The 24,912-nt window shown below is 44.7% G+C and overlaps 1 protein-coding gene across 2 annotated transcripts in view; it reads left to right on the forward strand.

Moving 5' to 3' along the window:
- Nucleotides 1-2,520: 2,520 nt before the first annotated feature.
- PNPO (pyridoxamine 5'-phosphate oxidase) overlaps nt 2,521-24,912 on the forward strand; it is an 82,360-nt gene continuing 59,968 nt past the window's right edge. The window contains exon 1 of one of the 2 annotated variants that reach the window (XM_069237521.1): nt 2,521-3,251. In XM_069237521.1, the coding sequence (XP_069093622.1) occupies nt 3,087-3,251 (165 nt within the window). In that variant the 5' untranslated portion in view covers nt 2,521-3,086. The remainder of the gene's footprint in view (nt 3,252-24,912) is intronic. The other variant, XM_069237522.1, reaches the window with a different exon arrangement.

The following is a 24,912-nucleotide window of genomic DNA, read 5'->3' on the forward strand; positions in this document are numbered from 1 at the left end:
AGGCGCACCCCTCGGGCGCGAAGAGATTCCACTACTGGTCTCATCACCTTGGTAAAGCACCAAGGAGCGGAGGAAAGCCCAAAGGGTAGGACTTGAAACTTGAAACATTGGTCTCGCCAAAGAAATTGAAGAAAACGACGATAAGGAGGGAAGATAGGGATGCTCAAATAAGCGTCCTTTAGGTCTAGACGTACCAACCAATCTGCTTCCTGAAGAATATCTCTCAGGAGGTGGATACCTTCCATTTTGAAATGCCTGTAGACTATCCAGGCATTGAATTCTTTGAGACTGAGAACCAGCCTTGAGCCTCCGCCTTTCTTGTCTACCAGAAAAATAGGGTTTAAAAAGCCCTTTGGATGGGGAACGGCATGACAAATCGCCCCTTTTTTGAGCAGAGATGAACCTCCAGACTTATGGTCTCTTGATTGTGACGGGAAAAATGGAGAAGAGTGGGGGGGAGTGTTGAAGAGGGGACTGATAAAACTCCAACCTGAAACCTTGAACGGTTTCCAACACCCAAGGATCTCTGGTTAGTTTTTGCCATTGTACTAAACAAGTCTGAACCCTGCCCCCAAGAATCACCTCTGAAGGATGAATGAGTCTCACCTGAGTTGGAAGAGTCCTGGGAAGTTCCCTGTTGTCCCTTGTAGAAGTTCTTTCGATAACGGCCCCTACCTCCTCGAGGCCGTGAAGGGTAGAAGGTAGAGCCTGACTGTTGTTCCCTGTTATACCCACGTCCCCGGGCAACGGAATCACGTCTGGGGCCTCGATAGTAGGAGTGGCCTGACGAGCGACCCCGCAAGCGTCCGGCCCTCTGAAAAAGAGCCTCTCTGAATACCTTCTTAAGGGATAATTGGGCTTTGTCCATGGAATTGAAAGTAGCGGCGAACTTGGAAAGATCTTTAATGAAGGGGGCTCCAAAAAGGAGGCCCTGAGCTACCTGTCCTGCTTCAGAGGTAGCGAGTTCAGTAAGTAGAGGGTCTATGCGCATCAGGATGGAGCGCCTTCAGCTACGTTAGCATTCCCAAGGTGACAAATGGCTCGCTGAGCCCAACCCACCAGGACATCTGGGTCAATTGGAGTATTCGACTCTTTCGCTACAAAGGCCATTTCTAGGATTTTTGCTAAGGGCCCGAAAAGGTCAAGAACCTCAAGGTCTGGTCTAGGGCACTCTGCACGTAATCTGGCCCTCACATCCTTGTCGAACCCGGCCCTAATGTGATCCTGGAGGTAAGAAGCTACCTCCGGGGGTGGAGTCCAGCTTGAGGATCGAGGATGGATGATATCCTCTGGATTGAATGTCAACACCTGTGGGGCCTTGGAGACAGGATTTTTGGTTTTCTCTGCTTTCTTACGTTTGCTCGGGCCTGGACGGTCCCCGAGTTCCACATCCGAGTCTGAATCAGATGAATGTTTGGAGGAAGAATGGTCAGTATACTGATCAGTACCGTAAACATCCTGCAATTGCGAGGAACTATATCCATGTTCCTTTTGAATGGAGGCAGATAGTTTGTCAAAAATATCAGAGTGAGCCCACTTCTTGGCCTTTGATTTACCCTTGGAGGTAGAGGGTTGGGCTGTTTGCGCTTCCTCTGAGGGAGTAATGGGCGGAAGCCAACCTTTATGGCGTGCAAAGTTCTCAAAATGGTGAGTGAGAGGGCCGAGAGCCTTCGCTAACACCTTATTCACAGATAGCTGAACGCTCCTGTCCAATGCGCCCACCAGATTTTCTTCGAAAGAGGGGGACTCACCCTCAAAATATTCCTCCTCCTCATAGGAGTAAGATTGGGCCCTAATAATACAGGGTACATCACAAGGAGTGTAAAATTCAGGGGTAGTCAGAACCAGGGGGAGTTCAAAAAACCCCAGCAGGCTAAATGAAATTTAAATTTATATGTAAAGTATGGAGGGAGCAGCCTGCAGCACTCTAGGCAAGGCCTATGCGTAATTTTCCAACCCTGAGCCACTCCAGTGGACTCAGGGTGTCAGGAGCCAAGGTAGAGCCAGTCTAGAAGGGTTTGAAAAGGCTGGGTGCACTTGCTAAACTCTCCCCCCGCCGTTAAAATCCTCCAGAGTAATGGGGAAAATGGGCGTCAGAAGAAGAATGCATGTGCGAGCATGGGCGTCAGAAGAAGAATGCATGTGCGAGCATGCGCGCATGTGAGCGTGTTTCACTGGGCTCTACTCTCGAGGCAAAAAGCCTCGTAATTGAAAGTACGGGCAAAGCCCCGTAAATATAAAGGTTCCCGCTGCCACCCCGCAATAATAAAAGCGCGAAGCACTGCAAGCGCTAGCGTCACGATACAAAATAACGGCACAATAGGAATAAGGTGAGAGTAAAATAAAAGGCACTTAACTGGCTGCGGAAGCAGCAAAGAAAGAGGAAGTGTTATTGCCTCAGAGGTTTATATATGCTGTGTTCTCTATGGTTATGACGTTATTCCCATGAATGCTAGATTATGTTTTCTTTGAATAACATCTTCTCTTATTGGCTGCTGTTGATAATAAAGCATAGAAAGAGAAGCATAATCTGAGCCTCCGGTCCCAACGCAGAATGCCGTGTGTATCTGGTAGCAGCAGAACGCTCGGAGTGCTGCTACTTTTGTCTGCCTATGCCAAGGCACCGCAGTGCTGAGGTTCGCCTCTCATTGCGCGGGGGAGCTTTCAGAGAAGTCGTCCGAGCAGTCCGATTGTGCAGAGGTCGGAAGAGCTGGGCATACACTCTATCTAAAAGACCTATATTGTTTTTAAAGCTCATTGGCTCTAGAGTTTAACAGTCCCAGATCAAGAGGCTTCAATGGCTTAGCCACACAGCAAATTCAACATAGCGAATTAATTGGTGGTATATATTCCGTGCGGCGAAGTTTATCTTACGTCACGGTATCTGATTGGCTGTTCATCAGTCGGCGCCTGCGATTGGTCTCTTTGATACATCCGTTCTGAAAGTAATAGAGTAGCGCGCTGCTGTCTGTGATATCGCCGATTTGGACTTTAATTCCATCTCCATGGAAACAAGAACTGATTGACATTCTGCATTTCTTTTACACTACGTGCGGATGACAGTCAGTACGTTGTGACGTCCGGCAATGCTCGGTGTCATACGTACGGCTTGTCACGTGTTTGTTCGGGTACGGAGTGGTATTCCAGGACATCACCGTTTCGTATCTCATTCTTTCACCCTCCACAGCCTAGTCGGAACGTCAGCCATGGACTTGCAAAATATGAGACGTGCCTACTTAGACGAATGGCAGGTGAGGCTGGCTGCAACTCCCGCATGCTGTGTGATATTACATAGTTACTTTTCGTCTACAGGCATAGGCTAGAGAGGAATATAAGGGGGCTAAGAATGCTACGTGCAAGGTCAGCAATATAATTACACTTGCCTTCTGTTCTAATTCTAACTCATTTTATATTGTGCTTTATAATGTATTTTGGTCGTTTCTTCAAAGGCGCGTAATTTAATAAGATATCTACTTGTCCATGGGACAGGTTGGTTCTTTAATCTACTTGTCTTGTAAAAAGATCTGCTTGTCCCTTTGGTGACATGTAGCCCTGTGACAAATTATGGCAGTGATCTCATTATCAAAGAGTTCTGATTATGTCAGGTATACTACTATAGCAGGGCTTGAATACTTGAAGTTTCAATCTCTACTATAGCAATTTCCTTATTTTGCCACCTTTCTGCAGATCTACATACTGGGGCTGGAGGAAGCAGTAAGCAATAGTTCTTGGGCTGGAATGCCTTTGAGTCTGAAAACCTGCACCAGCTCTTCTCTAATCTTTTCTCATAAAGAGGAAGATTGGAAATTTACTCCTGACAGCGCAGAAGTAAAAGTTTTTCCAGGCTTGGGGAAAAAAGTGGTTATGGGGAAAGTGAACTTGTAAGCGCTCAATAGATTTTCACATGAGCAACTCACACATGCATATTTGCTCATGCTAAAATACAGTTCACAAAATATTTTCTAGGAGTACAATTTCCTGGTCTACTTCTGTATTTTGTTTTTATTAAACTTCTATTTCTCTCTCTATCGGCTTGCTTTAGTGTGAGTGATCTTCCACAAGGAGCGTATTGGCACACAAAGTAATTTTGTTCAGTGCCAGGAACTACTGTGGCAATCAGTAGCATAACAAAACTGTGGGGCCCCTCTGCAAAGACCATGGAGCCCCCCCTCCAGACTCACTCAGAGCAGGTGCTGTGCTGAGGGGGGCCCATGGAAGTGGGAGCTGTGGGGTCTCTGTTACACCACTGGTGTCAGTGTGTGCTTTTTGAGACCAAAACCCTTTTTCTCTTTTTGCCAGTCTTTGTTACAATGTTGAGGGCCTGGCAGCTTCCACAACAATAAGTGTTACAAAATCCATGTCAAAACAAGACCCGCATTGGCAAAACCAAAAGACTCTCAAAAAATGTCAGATCGGTTGGCTTTGTCAGTGCTTGTTTGTTTTATGCTTCCCATAACCTTGTTGAAAACGGTTACACTGATTTTCTATTAGGAATATTTTTTGGAAATACTGGCATGCATCAACACATTTTATGAAATGACGCTTCAAAGAAATAGCACCTAAAATTTTATTGTAGTGAAACTTTTTTTTCCTACTTGCATTTTTTCCTAAACATTTTATTTTGAAAGCAAAGAATCAGCACTCTTGCTTACGAGTTTCTGCAAACATTTGCTTCCAATCAGAGAGCTTTCTGGGAGTATTATACTTAGCCTCATATGGTTAAACTTTTCAAATGTGTGTACACTTTTTGTTCTTTTTAACTGCAACTGCTGTCAGTAGTGCAGTGTCACCTTAAAACTTTTATTTACATCGCTCACCCTAATAATAAGGCTTTTCATTAATGAACCATAAATACAAGTTCGAACAGCATTAACATATGAAGGCACATATTACCTCAACTGCAGACAGTCCCCTTCTCTGTAAACTGGCAGCCAAAGGGTTTTTGCTGCAAGGGGATGGGCCTACTTGTCCCCAGGACAAAATAAACATGAAAACTTGTTGCCCTTGACCCTAAACAGTATGTCCCAGGCGTCGGGTGATAGGAATTCCACATCCCTGTTTCTTAGCGCTGTAAATATCCAAGTGACCCTTTTACAGCTCTCCTTACCAAACACCCAGGCTTTTATTTAGCTTTAAATAATTCATGTTTAATTTGCCTGCACATGGGTGATTTAGTTTGATTAAATGATTTGTGCCATCAAAACGTTTAAGCTGTCTTCCCCAGATATGAACCACTATTTATAATGTTGTTTCTTTCCACATTTTTCCTTTTTTTCCCGATTGCTTGCTATGTCAGAAATCCTTCTCTGATTATACTCCTAAAAACCTGCATGAAAGATTTACCTTGTCATACTTTCTTTCTTCAGAGCGACCCCTTAATTACCTAATCTTCGCCAAACTTTCTTTCTCACCAACCACTCACCTGGATCCACATAGCACCACTAGTGATCACACCTATCTGGTAATATATAATCTATTACAAAGTAACTGTAGTAAATGCATCTTTTTTTCCCCTTAGAACACAAAACTAATGGCAATAACTGACAGATTAACCACTAACCTTGGGTTCCAAAGTAGGGTACTACTCACCTTAAAGTGCTTCAACACCTCATCAGGGGTAGTAAGCGCTTTTTAAATCCAATTACAATTAATTTGTTAATTCATTCATGTTAAAATACATTTTCCCAAGTGACTTGATGCCACTGAAGACGCAGCCCTCCTGTATGGTTTTTGAATTAGCAGCCTGGTGTATTCTCTGAATTACACCCTAGTTCGCCATAATTGCTTCAATTGCACTAAAACACCAAAAAGCAGTGATTTGTGAAAGAAGAGCCCAGAACTGGATATCGTGTCCTTGCTGACATAAGAGTTGTGTGTAACCTTATCGATTTAATGATGTCAGACAGATGACTGAGTTTGCCTATTTAACAAGAAACCAATTAGTGTTTGTTTTATTCTTTGCTACTGCAAGATAATTACCAACATTCTTTGACCAAAGAGAGGATTTTTCAAGTTTAAAGACTGCTAACTGGCATATTTGTGACATCATGGAAAATCATTCATGCAAACTTATTAGATAGGCATAGAAATACACTCTAAGCATACAACTACTAGTAAAACCACTAATACCCTCTCACACTTCTTGTTATTGGACCAATTTAGCCAGCGGCAGCCTGGCATCTGCACCAGCTTTGTTCTGGATATTTTCATTACTAAGATGTAATTTGTCCTCTACTAACGGACCCAAAGGGTCAAAGAACACATCAGTTGCACATGGTGACACCGCTCAGTTGCAACCACTCAGTTGCAAGCACAACCAAGTGAGTACATTTTATCTATCACAATTTGGGTGTAACTGGAACTCTAACACATTCTGCTCCTTCATTCAACCACAACCTTGTGACTACCCTACTTACATATTGAAAGTTGTCACCTGTACATAAAATTGTCTCTTGTTCACGTCTGTATGTTTTGTCACCTTTGGACATAGTTCACATTCATTGATTTGTCTGCTTATTGCTCCTTTTATGTGAAATTTGTACAATTACTACGTGGTCTACAAATCACAACACTGTACGTGTAGTTATTCTACTTTTCTGGTCTGATTAAAAGCACCTATAAGGCTAGTGCGTAAGAGATTTTACTACATTAATTGTATGCATGAATATATTTCTTTGCTTATCTACAAAGCTGGTATGAATTAATTGTAGGTGATCCATTGTTTAGAGTATATATTGAATACCCAGGTTCTACTGGCATTAAGGGTGCTCCTGTCACAGACAGTATTGTGGAACATTATGTGACACACCCTTTGCTTGGAAGGTATCACAGAAAAGCTCAGAAGATCGCTAGAAGGGGTGACCTACTGTGCTCTATAGAAAGCACAATAATTAACAAAACTAATGTATAATGATTCAAACTTGTGACTATTGAATAACACACACACATTGCTAGTGCATTATCTAACTCTGGTATCATACAAGCATTGTACCCAGAGGCTTGCTAGACATGTCTGCAGCAGGTGCCTTAACCCTGTAATGCAACATGCCAACAATGCAGCTGTCACATTATGGCTCGTCCTTGTTATGTTTGCATTGCTCTCCCCCTCACGCCTGTTCTGATTGAGCTCGCTCGGAATGTTGAGAGCGAGGTTACATTTTTGACAGTTGTAAGGGTTTTTCTGTGAGATGGCGATCTCTTGGTATTGGGTGAATAAAGGCCTCGCTTTTCTTCACTTGGCTACATCGGACCTGTTCGTATACACCACAGCTGTTATTGAAGCCAGTCTTCCCATTTCCTTCTGTTCCTGGAGTCATTTTTTGTATGTTCATCCTGGTTTACCACTATTAACAGAAACTGCAGGAACCAACTGGGACGAGTGTTTGACATATCTGAAAGTATCAAGGCTGCAAGCAGTGTCTGTAAGGAGAAACATCGTCTGCTCCTTTAAGAGCTCTTTTAAATCAACCTACTCTTCATCCAGTGCTGGTGTTCCGTTAATCCTTTGTGACTGATTACTCTGTTTTGGCAAAAGCGATAATATGTGTATGTAAAAAGAGTGGACTGTGAAGTGAAAGCACAAGTAAAAGATGACAGGCACACCCCAAGGCAACCGTAGAAGCCAGATGAAATAAGACATTTCCTAGCTATTGAGAAGGAAAGAAAGAAAGAAATGCATAATCCTCGCCTCCGGTCCTAACATAGAATTGAAACTTTTCTAGCTATTGCTTCAAGAATTTTAGATTCTATTAAGGACACGGAGGCGAGGATTATGCTTCTCTTTCTTTACTGAAGTAAAACACAGCAGCCAGTCATATTATATAAAACTTTAAACTACATATCCCAAGAGCATAATCCCCCTTAACTGTTCAATCACAAGGCGTCTCTGCCATATATATTCCTGCTCCAACATCGTCTTTACTCTTTCTTTGCCCACAAACAAAGCCAACCAGAATGAAGACCAAACGGTCCGGAACATCAAAATGCTTCTAGCAGTCAGACCATATCGCCAGAGGTTGAACCACTCGTAACCGAAACTACATACTTCACTCTTTATGTAGCTTTGCCGTCTGCACCTAAGGAATAGAAAATTGTAATAATACAAAGCAACCACCCACAAATATCAGACAGGGTAGGAAAATCACAACTCAAGTTCATACATACTGATGCAATTACATAGACAATCAGACCATATGAAATACATGTGACTTATCATAGGTGGGATTATCCTCGCCTCTGTGTCCTTAATAGAATCTAAAATTCTTGACACGATAGCTAGAAATTATTTAATTCTATGGCAGTACCGGAGGCTTCGTATTATGCTAGTTTAAAGTTGTTCTACTACTCTTGTTGCAACATCTACAATTGGTTTATGGTAAAATACTTTATAAGTAGAGTCAGAGGACCAATCCACCACAGCCATAATATCTTCTAATCGAGTGCCCACTGAATAGGTTTTGGATGCCATAGCTCCCCGCACAGAATGGGCTCCAAAGAGACTGATATCTATACTTGCCTCTCCCGGCAACCATTTAACCCAACGAGCCAAAGTTGCAGAGTAAACTGGGCAGAAAGGTTTCTGCAAAGAAATAAGCAGTTGACCTGCCGAATTTCTACAAAATTCATGAGTACTGTCTTCATATGCTTTTAAACATCAAAGACACCAACCTTAACCTCATGGAGCACGTTGCACAAAAAACAAATACCACTTGAGACCAGCTCTCTCGTCTAAAGACAGTCAAACCGTTTCTTTTAGGAAGTGACTTTGTAGCTGCTCTTCAAGCCCTCCTACTCAAGCATTTGGATGGTGATAACACCCTGCTCTATGGCCTTTAAGATGCCACACTGGCACACCTTAAAGGCATCCTACAAAGCACAGCACCTCTTATTCAGGGCCTGAAGAGAAATGATCACGCCACCTCCATCCTGATGAAACTCCAGTGGCTGCCTCCGCCAGCTGTGCCATCTTCAAAACCAGCTGCATCATTTACAAAGACATCACAACCTGCACCACTGCCTATCTTGCAGAAAGGCTCACCATCTCTGTGTTTCTCTGCACACCCATAGCCAGAACACCATCAGACAGCAGACTCAAAAATGTAAAAAAGAAAAACCAAGCCAGCAAGTCTTTTTACATTTAATTACCGAGGATCTGGCGCAACTTTGCCATATCCAACAGGACTGCCCAAATGCTGCTCCAATTTAGGAAAGAGCTGAAGACTTGCCTCTTTCATGAACACTACCCCACAGTGCGTTAACCGTCCACACATCAGCTTCCTCTCCTATTACTCGTTGACTTCATGCTTTTTTTTTTTACCATGTGCATCACTGGTTGCCTTTTGGCTTTGTCTGTGCTATAGAGATACCCCATACATACTGTTGGGACGGAAAAGTCCCTATAATGGCAATAGATGTTTACCCCTGCTCTGAATGTCTCAACTGGGGTGATATGTGGATCCTTGGTAACAATTTATTGGTCATGAGTGAACATGCATCATGCCTGTACGCCAAGTCCTAGACCTGTCTCATGGATGGCAGTCTTGCTAAGGACCTGGAGAGACGTCCTTGAGTGCTGAAAGATTACTACCTTCACCATGAGTTAAACAGCATGAGCACGGTGGTGTCAGCCTTTTGTGGTTCCAAGTGGTGGTAATCAGTAGAGTGAAGAGGTCCTCTTCCTATGTCACTGAAGTGATGCCTCCTGGCACACTCGTATAGTATAGTTAAGTTTTTAGTTTAATAGATTAATAAAGCGCATGGCTATCCGAAGGCCTCCCAGCGCTGAAAGAGGACAAAGGCATCACGGTGAGAATTTATAGTGGAAAGAGTAGAGCCTTCAATTTACCCCTAAAAGAGTTCGGAATTGTCCATTCAAAGTGGCTGGGGGAGGGAATTCCATAGATTTGCTGCTTTGAATGTGAAGGACCTACCTCCCCATCTTGTTTTTTTAACACAGCAGGTGTTAATTAGAGCAGCAGATGAGGATCTAAGGGATCTCTGAGGGGTGTAGGGTGTGATCATGAGCTTGATAAAAGAAGGTACCCTATCATGAAGAGCTCGATGTACCATACACAAAGCTTTAAAATTAATCCTTTGCTGGATAGGAAGCCAGTGGAGGGAGGCTAAGGCTAGTTTGGCTGATGCAGTTCTGGGGATGGCCATGAGTAGGCGGGCTGCCGCATTCTGCACTATCTGCAGTCTCCTTAATACACAGATGGGAGAACTCAGGACAAGCACGTTCTCATAGTCTAGGCGGGATAATGTGAGGGCTTGAATAATAAGTCTTTTGGCAGGAAAGAAAAGAGATTTGAAAAAATTTCTAAGCATTCTTAGAAGATTGAAGCAAGAAGCCGCAATTTTTTTTTGCATGCTGTTCCATCGATTCCACTCCAGCCATACGCCTAGGCTTTTATGGTTTCCTTTGGGGGAGGAAGTCTTTTCAATTCTTCTGGAATTGAGATGGGAGATTTAAGTAGGGAACAATTGCCAACCAACATTACTACAGGTTTTTCATCATTTAGCTTGAGCTTACTATGTGACATCCAGTTAGCGATGTCTGTAAGGCGGGAGGATAGCGCTTCTTGATCAGAGTTTACAATCTGTGCTAAAAGAGACCATAGGGTTCCACAATTTTAGCCAAGGTAGACATATAGATGTTAAAAAGAGTGGTGTTTAGAGAGGAGCCCTGAGCAACTAAAAAAGCTCTATCCAAAACCTGAAACAACCTACCTTCTAAGAAGGAAGAAAGCAAGTTAAAAATGGTACCTTCTCATCCCACTCGAGTAATTCTTTGATGAAGGATTTTATGATCGACTGTGTCAAATGCTACACTTAAGTCTAATAAAATAATTGCTGCATACCCTCCAGTATCTAGTCGTTGTCGAATTTCTTCTATCACTGCCAAAAGGACGATTTCCGTACTATGTTGAGGTCTGAAACCTATCTGAGTGGGATGTAGGAGCTTATGTTCTTCTAAGAAGCCAGAAATGTGTTTGTTAAAATGCTTTTCCGCTATTTTGGATATTTTTTTTTTTTTTTTTTTTTAAATCTGTTTATTAAACTTAAAGTTAAACAAGGTCTGGACATAGCAGTACATTACATATATTTAGGCGAAAAGTCACCTATCTTCTAACTTTTATACGTTACACAGTATTGATACATTTCAATGTACTGGCTTTCCATGAACATTCTATAACCAATAGCATTTGACATGATAAATAATATTCTTAAGTATGTCTTTTGGCGTCCATTATGATAGTGGGAGCGTGAAGTTGTACTGGCTCCGAGAGCTACACTGCTGTGTGTGTTCTTTAGTATAGGGGGATAGTTGTATCCTGGGTCAGCCGTTGGGTAAATGTGATGCGGGCTAGGCCTAGTGATGCAGTAATTTGGATCTATTCTTGAAAGCTTCAGTTATTTTGAGTAGATCTAGGGATAGCGTGTTTTGAGTTTATTAAAGGGTGTAGTTTATGGGGGGTATTTGTCATCTCTAGATTCAATTCTAACTACAAAGAGATCCCAATTTTCAATCCCACTTTGTGTCTGACCTCTGTGCTGTGATAGCCTCAGAGTTTGAGCTTCCGCCAATGTGTAATCGTGCAGGTCACGCAGCCAGATAGAATGGGGGGGGGCATTTGGGGCCTTCCAATGTGTGGCTATCAGACGTTTATATGTCACGAATGCTAAATCTACAAACTTGTGGGTGTGCTTATCTTTTTTTTTCCGGTGTCGTATATTAAGTAGACAGGATTCTGGAGTCTGGATAAGCGGTTGGCCTGATAGGTCTATGGTTGTGTTGACGATTTGGTTCCAGCCAGTGTTGATCGTGCGACATTCCCAGACCATATGGTAAAAGGTCGCCGCTGGGGCAGCGCATCTTGGACATATGGAGTTAGCTCCTGGATATATTTTATGAATATGAGCTGGGGAGAGGTAGGCCTGATGCAAATAATTGAATTGCGTGTATCTTAATCTAAAGTTGCGTGAAACGGACTTAATCGAAGTGAGGGCTGTGTCCCAGGATTTTTGTGCTATTGGTGTAGGAAGAGCGGAGTCCCAGCGAAGTTTGACCTGGGTTAGAGCTTTACAGCTTCTTGATAGGAGTATTTTGTATAATTTGGTAACAGTGTGTTTTGCCTCTCCCATAGAGAGTATTGCAGTAAATAGGAGAGATTCGTTTGGTTCACTTTGACCACAGCCCCATGTATTGCGTAGGAGATTATTGATGACGTTGAATGTCAGAAAGGCTCGTGGCTGCATTGCCCCCGCAGCCGTCAAGTCTACAAACTTGATTGCTCTGGATTCGGTATATAGGTCACCTGTATAGAGGGTATTAACCGTTCGTAAGTCATGATGGGAGGATAAGGCATGGAAGCCCGGGATCTGTGGTATTGGGATCAAGGGAGAATAGGGGAGTGATGGCATTTTGCCTTGTACATATCTTTTCCAGCAATGCCTGTCCGAACTAAGCAGGGGAGTATTATGTCGTAGATGAGGGAGCCCTGTTAATAACCATGCCAATATCTGTGTAGGGGTTATGTAGTCCATTATTGCTGTGACCTCTGTGTTGGACGGCTCATTGAGCCATTTGGTGATCCATTGAAGTTGGGCTGCTGCATAATATAGCTCAAGGTTCGGCATACCTAAACCACCTTCCTCTTGCGGGTATTGCGTGGTGTTTAAAGCTACTCTGCGTCTGTCTCTACCCCAGAGTAAGTCAGTTAGTAGTGAATGCGCTTTATGGAAAAACGAGCGCGGTAAGGCCAACGGGAGTGCCGAGAAATAATATAAAAATCTCGGTAATATTAGCATCTTGACTATTGCTATCCGGCCCATGGGCGAAAGGGGCAAGGAACTCCAAAATGCCAAGGAGCCACGGGTGGAGCGGAGAAGCCTATCTAGGTTACCTTCTCTTAGATCTGCCATAGAATGGTACACTTGGACACCCAGGTATTTGAAGGTTTGGTACGACCATGTTAATTGATGTGTGGAGGATGATGTTTGTTGTTCAGAGGGCAAACCAGTGAGGGGAAAGATACAGGATTTAGACCAGTTCACACGTAAGCCAGACACCAGAGCGAAGCTATCCAATATATGCATTATCTGGGGCAGGAAGTCAGAGTGGTTGCGTAAATATACCAGGGCATCATCTGCATACAAAGAAATTATATGGTATGCTTCAAACTCCCTTATTCCCCATTTATGTGCGTACCTCCTGATCTTAATTGCAAGTGGTTCCATAGCTATTGCGAATAGCAATGGTGATAGTGGGCAGCCCTGTCTTGTTCCTCTGCACACAGGAAAGGCTTCCGATACCATCTGGCCGGTTTTAACTCGGGCTGTTGGTTTGGAATATAGTGTTGTGATCCAATTAATGAAGCCGCTCTTGAATCCGAACATCTTAAGAGTGTTAAATAGATATTCCCAGCCTAGCGTATCAAACGCCTTCTCGATGTCTAGTGACACAGTCACGCTTTCTGGGTCAGTAGTGTGGTGCATGATACGAATTAGGCGCCTTATATTAATGAAAGTGTTTCTACCCGGGATAAATCCCGACTGATCTGGATGTATCAAGTCGGGTAGATAGGGGAGTAATCTATTTGCTAGAATTTTCCCAAGAAGTTTGCAATCGGTGTTCAGCAAAGAGAGTGGTCTGTATGATCTGACATCCAACGGGTCCCGTCCAGGTTTTGGTAGGACCACTATTAGTGCTTCCCTCATGGAGTCTGGTAGTTGTTTTCTGTTGCGCGCTTCATTAAACACCTCTAACAGGGGTTGCAACAGGTGAGTACTTTGCGAGTTATAATATTCTGGCGGTAAACCGTCTGTGCCAGGGGTCTTGCCTCGTGCCATCTGAGAGAGGGCCAAGCGGAGTTCTTCGATAGTGATGGGGCCGTCTAGGATATCTGCGTTGTTGACGATGCTCGAGTTTTGGGGAATCTGAGTTAGGAATTCGGCAAGTTGCTGTTCTGTGGGAGGTGTAGAAGATTGGTATAACGTGTGATAATATGTGTAAAAGGCCTTGTTAATGTCAGTTTGGGTGTTGACCACTATTCCTGTTTGTAATTTGATAGCTCCTATCGGCGATGATTGCAGTGATTGGCGCACTAGCCACGCCAATAGTTTGCCCGATCTATCCCCCTCAGCATGTTGTCTCATTTTAAAATGTCTATAATTGTGTTTACCGAGGCTGACGTCCGTTTCTCTATATTTTGCCCTCAGTGCTATAAGTGTTTCTGGTGGTGTATTGTTTGTTGAGGCTTCAATCTCTGCACTATGTATTTTGGCTTCCAATTTTTGTAATTCTGAGGACAGCATTTTCTTAATGCCCACCAATGCTGCCAGGCAGTGCCCTCTAACTACTACTTTATGGGCATCCCATTCGGTAGCTCGGGTTGATGTTGAATTTTTATTTAGAGAAAAATAGGTTGATAGGCATGTGGTCAGTTCAGTGTTAAAGGGGGGGTCAGTTAAGGCGTCTGGCTGTAGGCGCCATGTTGGAATGCGGGCATGAATGTATCCCCACAGCAGCATGAAATAGTGTGGATTATGGTCTGATATAGTGCGGGCTAGGTAGCCAGATGTAGTTACCTTTGGGATTATGTTAGATGTAGCGAAGAACATGTCTAGTCTAGTATAAAGTTTGTGTACTGGTGAATAAAACGAGTACTCGCGTAATGTGGGGTGGGAAGTTCTCCATATTTCAGTAAGCATGTTATTAGCAGCCCATTCTATCAGATCAAGCGATGCTCGTTTAGCCGGTGCGCGTTCTAGTGGGGGAATAGAACGGTCTTTTAAAATATCCAGAACGCAGTTAAAGTCTCCACCCCATATGGCATCTATTGCGGGATCGCTGAGCATGCTACTGCCCGTTGTCCCTAGAAAGTCGCGTTGATTTGTATTAGGAGCATATAAGGTTATCAAGGCTAATGGGACGCCATCTAAAGTGCCCTCTAGAACTACATACCGCCCGTCTGAGTCGCACTGTTTTTGGGACACAGTGTATGGAACCCCGGGGGCTATCCAGATTACAGTTCCTCTGGCATATGACGAAAAGGTGGTCCCATATAATTGTCCTTTCCACTTTGTTTTAGTTAGTGCCAACAAGGATTTATCTAAATGGGTCTCCTGTAGCATGGCTATGTGTATCTGGTGCCTCCTAAGATATGTGTAAATCCGATGCCTTTTACTTGCGGAAGCCATGCCCTTTACATTCCATGTTAGGGTTTTATATTGTGTAGTATATTGTTTATTTTGCGATGCCATAGGGTTTGAGTAAGATATTCTGAGGGGATACCGCTCGGGGTTGTGTAAGCCCAAATTTTCTTTGCTATTTGGTATCTATACCCAACAACTAGCTTTCTAGCTACTGAAGTGTGTGCCTTGTTTTTAAAGTTTACATTATGGTGTGACGCTCTATAATTAGTCCATGTCAATATACATAATAACAAAACTTTCCATTCAACTACAGCTACAAAATCTGCTATGTTTAACGACAGTAGCAGATGAGATAAAAACAGGGGTATAATAAAACTTGTCTGCTTGGGGCAACAGTCCATATAGTGTGGAGGGTGATCCATGGTTACGGGTGTTGTAGTGGTTTTAGAACCAGCCTATTTTGTGGATGTTGATCTCATTGCCAGGACCGAGCGGCGGCAGACCGGACACACAAGCCAGGGAAAGTATTTATGCAATTGTAAACAACGACAGAGACTAAGTAGTAACAGCAGAAGAAATGGTATCCTGTACGTGGAAACAAGTATTTAACAGATGTCGTCTGCTGTTCTCGGAGTGAGGTTTGGGCCCTGCTCAGTTTCCGTTGAGTCAGAGTTTAACTCTAGTTCAGGTTCAGCTTCTGATTGCTCGGAGAGAGATGTCGGTGATACATTGGCAAAACGCTGCGCAGACTGTAGTAGTAGCGATCTTTCTACTCGTGATTGTTCAGGGGAAGGTTTGTTGGCTTGTTTACTGCGAGGTTTACGCTTGTTTCTCGGGGATAGGCTTTTGTCGTTAAGTGGTGGAGGATCAGCTAGTCCTTTTGCATGAAGCCTGTCCATGCGTCCTCAGGAGTAGTAAAGAATAGGGTACGAGTGACGTCTTGTACTCGGAGTTTAGCGGGGAACAACAAGGAATATTTAATATTGTGTTCTCTGAGACGCTCTTTGACCCGGTAAAATGAGTTTCGTTTTTTTTGTACCTCCACTGTGAAGTCTGGGTAGGCGGTTATTTGCGTGTTTTCAAAGTGTATTGGGTTTAATTTTCGGAATAATTGTAATATAAGGTCTCTGTCACGATAATTCAATAGTTTCGCTATGAGGGGACGCGGGTAGGCACCCGGTGGAGGGGGTCTGCCCGGAATCCTGTGGGCGCGTTCTATTGAAAAGAACTTTGGAACGTTATTTTTCAACACCGTTTCAGTCAGCCATTTTTCGATAAAGAGTTCTGTATTTGGGCCTTCGACGCGCTCTGGAAATCCCACAAACCGAATGTTGTTTCGTCGCGACCTGCCTTCGGCTTCTTCTGCTCGTCGCTTAAGTGTCTCAACTTCTGCTGTTATGGCGCTTAATTGGGATTTAACTTCTAAAATAGATGGTTTAAGGTGGGACGTATCTTTTTCAAGTTCAACGACCTTTTCTGCTAGTGCCTGCTGGTCCGTACGAAGCAAGTTAACATCTTCCATGATTGAGCCAATTTTCGCTTCCAGAGTTGTTTTAGTTTCCAGTATGGCTTGCAGCACTTTTTCGAATTGTGTTGAGTGCGTTTGCAATGTCTCTTCCATTTTCTGAAGGGTTTGGTATGCGTCTGTGGCTCCGGGTGCTAGAGGTGGGTTAGTTGGGCCCATGGTTCCTGGGGGAGCACGTGGGGTCTTTGGTTTTCCCATCAGACGGTACACGTTTGAAGTTATTGCCAAACTCCGAATTCAGCGTTGTGTTATATTAGTTTTGTCACGGGGGCTAAGTGCTGTAGCGTCGGCGGCGTGTCACTTGCGATGCATAGGAGTTAAACCACGGCACAGTGTCTGCGAACGACAGGCGGCCTCCACCTTTCCCCACACTACGCACTCGCCTGTTGGCACTGCGAATGGCTGTTCCTATTTCCGCTAATTTCTGCGCCGTTATGGAATCGGCTCTGTTTCAGCCTATCTACTAGGTACTATTTTTCTTTGCTTGCCCCTTTTATGTTGATCAATCTCGCTCTCTCTCTCAAATTTCTACAGCCTACTATGGCTACAACACGTTGTGTTTGGTCCCTTAGTAGCAATATTACTGTGTGTCTAGCGGTTTTCCCAGACGTTTATTCTATCAGCTGGGGGGCCATCCGTTCTTTAATGAAACACAAGAGGTCTATGGGGGTCATTCCGTCCAGTTTCCTTCAATCGGACGTTCGCCGGGGCGGGAGTCCCAGGGATTCGCACCTACCGCCTCTTGGTAGCCCTGTAATGCAAAGCCAGCACGGTTTCCGCCAGCTTAGTTTATCAGATCAGGAGCACTAGAGTGCTTCTCAGTGCAGTCTCGCTGTAGTGGAGGGCGCCGCGAGCGTCTCTCGGGACTGTCGCGAGTTAGGCTTCTATGGTAGCTCCTACGGGCCTACGTGTGTTGCCTGGTGGGAGATGGTTTCATCACTATAGTGGGTCTGGACGTCCTCCCCGCAGCACTTCGCCTCCAACTCCAGCCGGGATCTCTGCTATCCCATAACCAGCGCGGCACCCACCGCCACACTCTTCCAGGCCGCAAGCGCTCAGAGGCTTCTCAGCACGATTGCGCGGCGAAGGATGGCGGCGCAAGCGTCCCTCGGATCTTGTGTGAGCTGGGCGTCTTGGGCAGTTCTCACAGGTCTATGTGTGTTGCCCCTTGTGTCCCACTTTCAAGCTCCTACACTTACTGCTTTGCGGTAGCTCCGCGTTGTGTAGTCAGCGCGGTTCCGGCTGGCTCAGCTTTTCGTTTCTGAAGTCCACGATGCTTCACAGCGCGATCGCGCGGCAGGGTGCCGCTGGTAACTCTCCGGCCCGGTGCGAGTCGCTCGGCTTGGTTGGCTTCCTCGCGTCCGCGCCCGATTCCACCGCCGCTCCGCAACTAGGAGGGGATGTTTTTACCTCCGCAGCGGGTCGGATCGCCTTCTTTCCAGGATTTTGATTATAGGCCGGGTCGGAGCTGCGAGTTATACGTCCGACCCGGTCGCCATCTTGGACACGCCCCCGCTATTTTGGATATTATAGGAAGAAGAGCAATAAGTCTGTAATTGGTTAGTAGAGATGCATCCATATAAAGTTCAGTGTCTATGCGTTTAACTCAACCTTGGCCTGTGTTGGGTTGTATGTAGAGCCAGGCAGTGCACACTATTGCGTGGGCATGCTGGGATGTATGTGTACCTCTGAATTGGTGCAGTACAGAAGAGTCGGCACTCGTGATTGCATATGCCCACTGGGATGTATGTATGCCTGAAAAGTAGTACAGTACATGAGAGTCAGTGTGCGTGTTGCATGTGCGTGCTGGATTGTATATGATCTTGTGAAGGGCACCATACATAGCTGTCCCTGGGTTGCATTTAGGAGACCCAGGTCTTGCATGAGGAAAGATTTGTGGATTGCTGTGTTGCTGAGAGCTGGTTGGGGCACACGGTGGAAGGAGGAAAAGCCAGGCTCTGCCTACACTTCAAAAGGGGCTCTTTGATTCTAAAAAGAGGTCACTGGTCAAAAGGCCTCGGCTCCTCTTAGGAATGAAACGGGACTTTCTTTGTTTTTTACACATCACTGAGGCCGACATCCAGGTGATTCTTCTGAATCAGCATATGTCCTTTCAGTTAACAAACTGCCGTGCCTGAGAATGTTACTAGAGGTCCCTTGAGTCGGACTCAATTGTTTTGGCCTTTGTTTAGTTACAATTTTAAATCAAGATTCACTAATGCACACTGCAAAGGCAGCAGCAATGAAAGGTTGAAAGTTTCACTTGCACATAAACAGATCTAGTAGAGGGAGCTTATCTGTGCAAGCTTCCCTCACAGAGACCTGGTACAGGCATTGCAAATTTCTGTGTCAAACATTGAGGTTAAGTAGCCCAAACAACAGCTTGGTGACCCTTGTGCAAAAGTTACAGTACAGGCAGCAGCTGTAGTGTGAGGTTCCCACCACCTTCCTAACCCATCCAGATAGAAGAATTTCAATATCAGCCCGAAGTCACCGTTCTGCTTCTTATCAACACAATGTTGTTGTGCTGTGCATGAGCTCACTGCTGTACTGTGTCATCAGAAATCTTGGTTATCAGGCTGACATGATTGTATTGCATACCATCAGACGTAAAGCTTATATCTCTTGACAATGAAAGCCAGGATTATAATACTCACCTTTATTCAAAGTATAACCACAACATCAGCCCTCAGCTAATAACCAATTGCCACTGGCTGTATGATTGCTAGTCTGAGGCGTGTAAGTATATAGTTAGGAGAGTGAGACTGTTACTGTGTGAAGGGTGTCTGGGAGCTGTGACTAGCACAACACTGCTAGTCTGTCAGGTGTGTAAGAGTGCACTCTGACGAGCTAGACTGCTGCTCCAGAGTGTGAGAGCTGGTCTTTGATGGGAGTGACAGTGCTGTTTCAGTGATACTGTTATTCTGTAGTGTGTAAGAATTATTCCGGTTTTGAAAGATTGTTAGCCTGCAAAAGATGTGATGATGTTGTTGATTATGTGAGATGACTACTGTATGTGAGTGCTGCTGGTAATGTGTTTTGACTAGTGTGTGAGGGATGTGGGAGTGGTAATGCTTGTGTATGAGGCGTATTAGAGTGCTTTTGGTAGAGTGAAATATTTAGAAGCGTGATACTGCTAGTGGATGACTGGTGAGAGTGCTGTTTTTATTGTTAGATGTTTTTTTTTTAAAGAAATGTGAGACTACTGTCTGTAGTGAGAGACTGGTAGTCTGTTGTCTCTGAGCATGTTCAGAAGTGTGAGAGTGCTGTTGATGGTGTGGGTTTAGTCTGTGAGCGGTGTGAAAGTGCTTCCTCACTAAAACCCCCACTTCCTTCTCTCCTTTAGCTTATCCTAGTGTCCGGAGGCCTCATTCATGGCTGCATTGGTGACTGGAAGGCGGGGGAGAGGGTCAGAAAAGTTTTGCTTGCTCCTGTGAATGGGCAACTTGAGCTCTTTCGTATATTTCTTTGGCCACTTCAAAGCAGCAAAGAGGAGATGGTACACACACAAGAAAGTACTAAGGGGGTTATTACAACTTTGGAGGAGGTGTTAATCCGTCCCAAAAGTGACGGTAAAGTGACGGATATACCACCAGCCGTATTACGAGTTCCATAGGATATAATGGACTCGTAATACGGCTGGTGGTATATCCATCACTTTACCGTCACTTTTGGGACGGATTAACACCTCCTCCAAAGTTGTAATAACCCCCCAAGTCTCATCTTGCTCCAACTGCAGGCTCGTGTCCTACCATTGCAACATCAGAGACCTAGAAAAACAAGCATAAGCAAAGCCAATAGGTCTCGCCTATGCAAGATCTTCTGCCTTTATCAATGTTTTTTGAGCCATGCTGAAGAGCAACGAGGCTGTTGTGCAGCATGTTTGAAAGCAAATTAAAAAGCACTATGACGCTGTCAACGCCCACCTCTTCATAGCGTTTTTTTTAACTTTTAACCATACTGCTAAAACATGCCTTAAAAACATTGACAAAGCCAATCGATCTCACATATGCGAGACCTCTTGTCCTTCCCAGTTCTTGTTCTACAGCGAACTCTGTCTTTTGTAGTGTATAACATCTCTCCACAGCCTGTTCATTCACTGGGGAGGAGATGTGGGCTGACTTTGGAACTGAGGACACAGGTTCAAGTTACTGCATCTGCTCAACATCTTGTGATACTGGGCAGTTCACGTAATCTCTACGTGCTTAAAAAAATCAGTCCATCAATCAAAGAAATTTATAGAGAGCGCTACTCACCCGTGAGGGTCTCAAGGCGCTTGTGGGGGAGCTTGAGGGAGTGGGTTAATGTTCGAACAACCATGTCTTGAGGTTTTTTTCTGAAGAGTAGGAGGTCTTTCGTTTTGCGGAGGTTGGTGGGGAGGGAGTTCCAGGCTGTGGGGGCGAGGTAAGAGAAGGCCCTGCCTCCTGTGGTGGTTTGTTGGATGCGGGGGACTGTAGCTAGTGCGAGGTTGGCTGATCGGAGGTTGCGGGTGGGGGTGTGGAAGTTCACTCTTTCATTGAGGTAGGTCGGGCCGGTGTTGTGGAGGGATTTGTGTGTGTGGATGAGGATCTTGAAAGTGATTCTCTTGTCTATGGGGAGCCAGTGAAGGGATTTGAGGTGTGGTGAGATTCGTTCGTGGCGCGGGAGGCCAAGGACGAGGCGTGCGGCTGTGTTCTGGATTCTCTGGAGTTTGCGTTTGAGTTTGAGTGTGGTGCCGGCGTAGAGGGCGTTACCGTAGTCTAGTCTGCTGCTGATGAGTGCATTGGTGACTGTCTTCCTGGTCTCTGGGGGAATGCATTTGAAGGATTTTTTTTTTAGAGTGCGGAGTGTGTGGAAGCAGGAGGAGGTTAGTGCATTGATTTGCTGTGTCATGGAGAGGGAGGGGTCCAGGATGATGCAGAGGTTGCATGTGTGGTTGGCGGGGGTGGGTGCGGGCATAGGGCGGTGGGCCACCAGGAGTCGTCCCATATGATTTTGTTGGGGCCGAAGATGATGATCTCGGTTTTGTTGGAGTTAAGCTTGAGGTGGTTAGTTGTCATCCAGTTGGCAGTGTCGAGGAGAGCAGCGTGTAGGGTGGTTTTGGCGGTGGTGGGGTTGCGGGTGAGGGAGAGGATGAGTTGGGTGTCGTCTGCGTAGGAGAGGATAGTGATTCCGTGTGGTCGGAGGATGTTATCTAGGGGGATCATGTAAATGTTGAAGAGTGTGGGGCTGAGGGAGGACCCTTGGGGGACTCCGCAGATGATCTTGGTAGCGGTGGAATGGAAAGGTGGAAGGCGGACTCTTTGGGTCCAGTCGGTGAGGAAGGAGGTGAGCCAGTCTAAGGCTTTGTGGCGAATTCCTGTGTTGTGCAGGCGTGTGCGGAGTGTGTGGTGGCAGACCGTGTCAAAGGCTGCCAAGAGGTCTAGGAGGATGAGTGCGACGGTCTCACCTTTGTCGACTTTGGTCCTGATGTCGTCAGTGCATGCGATGAGGGCGGTTTCCGTACTGTGGTTCTTGCGGAACTCGGATTGTGAGGGGTCAAGAGTGTTGTTTTCTTCGAGAAAGTGGGATAGGCGGGCGTTGACTAGTTTCTCGGTAACCTTGGTGGGGAAAGGGAGGAGGGAGATGGGGCGGTAGTTGGAGAGGACCTCCGGGTCTGCTTTTTTTTTTTTTTTAGGAGAGCAGTGATTTCTGCGTGCTTCCAGGGGTCTGGATAGGTGGCGGAGTCGAAAGAGGAGTTGATTATGTTGCGGAGTATGGGGTCGATGGTTGGGCGGGCTTTGTTGTAGATGCGATGAGGACAGGGGTTCGAGGGGGATCCGGAGTGGATGGAGTTCATGTTTTTTTCGGTTTCTTCGTGTGTGGTGGGTGCCCAGGTGGTGAGTGTGGTGGGGGTTTATGAGTGGGGGTTGAGTTGGGTGAGTGAGGGGTGTGTGTGGTGGGTGTGTGTGGTATGAAGCTGTTGTGGATGTCCAGGATTTTGTGGTGGAAGTGGTTGGAGAGGGCATCACATAGGGGCCTATGTTGCTGGCTTTGGGTTTGGCTAGCTCTTTAATGATGGTGAAGAGTTCTTTGCTGTTATGGGAGTTGTTGTCAAGGCGTGTCTTGTAGTGATATCTTTTGGTGGTGCGTATGAGTTGGTGATGGGTGCAAATGGTAGTTTTGAGGGTGGAGAAGTTGGTTGTAGAGGGTTCTTGTCGCCATATTTTCTCCGCTTGTGAACCTGAACTTGTGTAATGTGATCTGGTGCCCATGTAAAGCTCTTCAATGCCCCTGGGCCAAGTTTATGCTATATAAAACTACAAATAAAATGTAAAAAAGTACATCACACATAACCACCCTGAGCACAGCTGTATCTAGTTTAACTGGTACCTGACCAAAGCCAGCCACTAAAATTGTGGAAATTCCAGTTGGACACTTAAAATTTTGTTACTGGTTCCAGTAGCTGGCACATGTTTTAAAAAATATATATATATATATTTGCACATCAACTGAACATTCTCAGACAATTCTCAGTGCAGCTTCGTTCCACTTGCTGTCAGTTTTCGCTGGTATTTTTATTTAAAGATTTTGGGGCCAGATGTAGCAAGCAGTTTTGCCCATTCTGTGTCTAGGGGAAAATGTGTTCGTACATATGGCCCTTGGTGTATTTCACTTGCTATGCATGCTAAACAAACGTGCTTAAAAAAAGGAGTCTGACCTTGTGTAATGTGATCTGGTGCCCATGTAAAGCGCTTGATTTCCCTTCCCCTGGGCCAAGTTCATGCTATATAAAACTAAAAAAAAAAAAAACATTTCACACATGATCACCATGAGCACAGCTATACCTAGGTGAACTGGCACCCGACCAAAGCCAGCCACGAAAGTTGTGGAAATTACAGCTGAACAAGTTGAAAAATTGTATTGGTTCCAGTAGCTGGCGTATGTCTTTTTTTGGCACATCAAGTGAACATTCCCTGCCGAATCTCGTTGTACCTTCGGTCTGCTGTCTTTCAGTTTTCGCTAGTATTTTTATTTAAAGATTATACTGTATTTCCCTTGTTTCGGGTGCTAAACAAGAGCAATCCAGTATCCAGTTAGCCATGTAGCGCATTAAAATTCAGAACAAACTTTTTGAAGCTGGTTAACTGGATGTTTGCCCTGGGCACATGGGTACTGACTGTTCATCATATCACAGAGTAAATTAAGACCAGTTAACATTGGTTTTCACCACGTTGAAGAGAGCATAGAGATCATTTCAGCATCACATTTCCAGACCCCTTTTCTCATACCGCACATTATTTATTTATTTGTAGGATGATTCCCCCTGAAGAAGGGCGACGGCCCAAAATGCATTGGGACGGTTGAATGCGTTTTCATGTACATGGGACGAAGAACCCAGCAGTTACCCAAGGATGTGTATTTATGTTGTGCACCATAAATAAAACGTGAAATACCACATATGATTACTTGAGAAAAGTGATGATTTACCAGTAAAGAACACACAAAGTTCTGGGTTGCACACATTATCCAGTGAGTAGTCCCTATAAAGACATCACAAAGAAGTGCATGGAGAGGACATAGCTCAGTGTTGTAGCAGTGCAATCAGTACATCATATTCACACCTTTGATTAGAAGACGATACCCTCGGCACACAAGCAAGTAATAAGAGGATCCCATTGATCTAAGACATATTACCAGGAGTGTATCGTCTACCCACCATAAGTCACCTTTCTTTGTCCCATTATCTTGGAGGTAATTCCTCACTGGCCATTTCATTTTCTTTGTCCATGTACCTTCTCTGTCTTGTGGATGTGCACATGTGGGGGTGTCAATGCCTCCATGCCAGTATGAGTATCACTAAAACTCTATCCCAGTGTTAGGGTATGAAAGTTAATAACATGTATCAGTGTCCCAGTGTTATGGTTCCCATCAAGCCGACCCATGCAGGATGTGCTTGCCAAGTGTGGTTGCCAATGTGCAGTTTCTGAGCATTAAAACAAGTATTTGCTAATTTAGTCCTTACATCATTCTTGGACTCTTTAAAAGTGCTAATGGGTAAATTGAGGGGAAATGGTGAATATGGGAGTAATGAAAGAGTCCTCGGATCTAAGGAGATATTCCCACTGCCTCCTAATTTTGTTGGAAGAATGGGATGAAAAATGTAATAAAAATCACAATATTTGATTAAAAAGAGGGAGTATTGCATACAAATGGAGGATTGTATTATAGTTGTTTTTGTATAGGGCTTCTTTCCCACAACGAGGAGTTGA

Source organism: Pleurodeles waltl, chromosome 6 (genome assembly GCF_031143425.1).
Source record: "Pleurodeles waltl isolate 20211129_DDA chromosome 6, aPleWal1.hap1.20221129, whole genome shotgun sequence".
Taxonomy (NCBI): Eukaryota; Metazoa; Chordata; class Amphibia; order Caudata; family Salamandridae; genus Pleurodeles; species Pleurodeles waltl.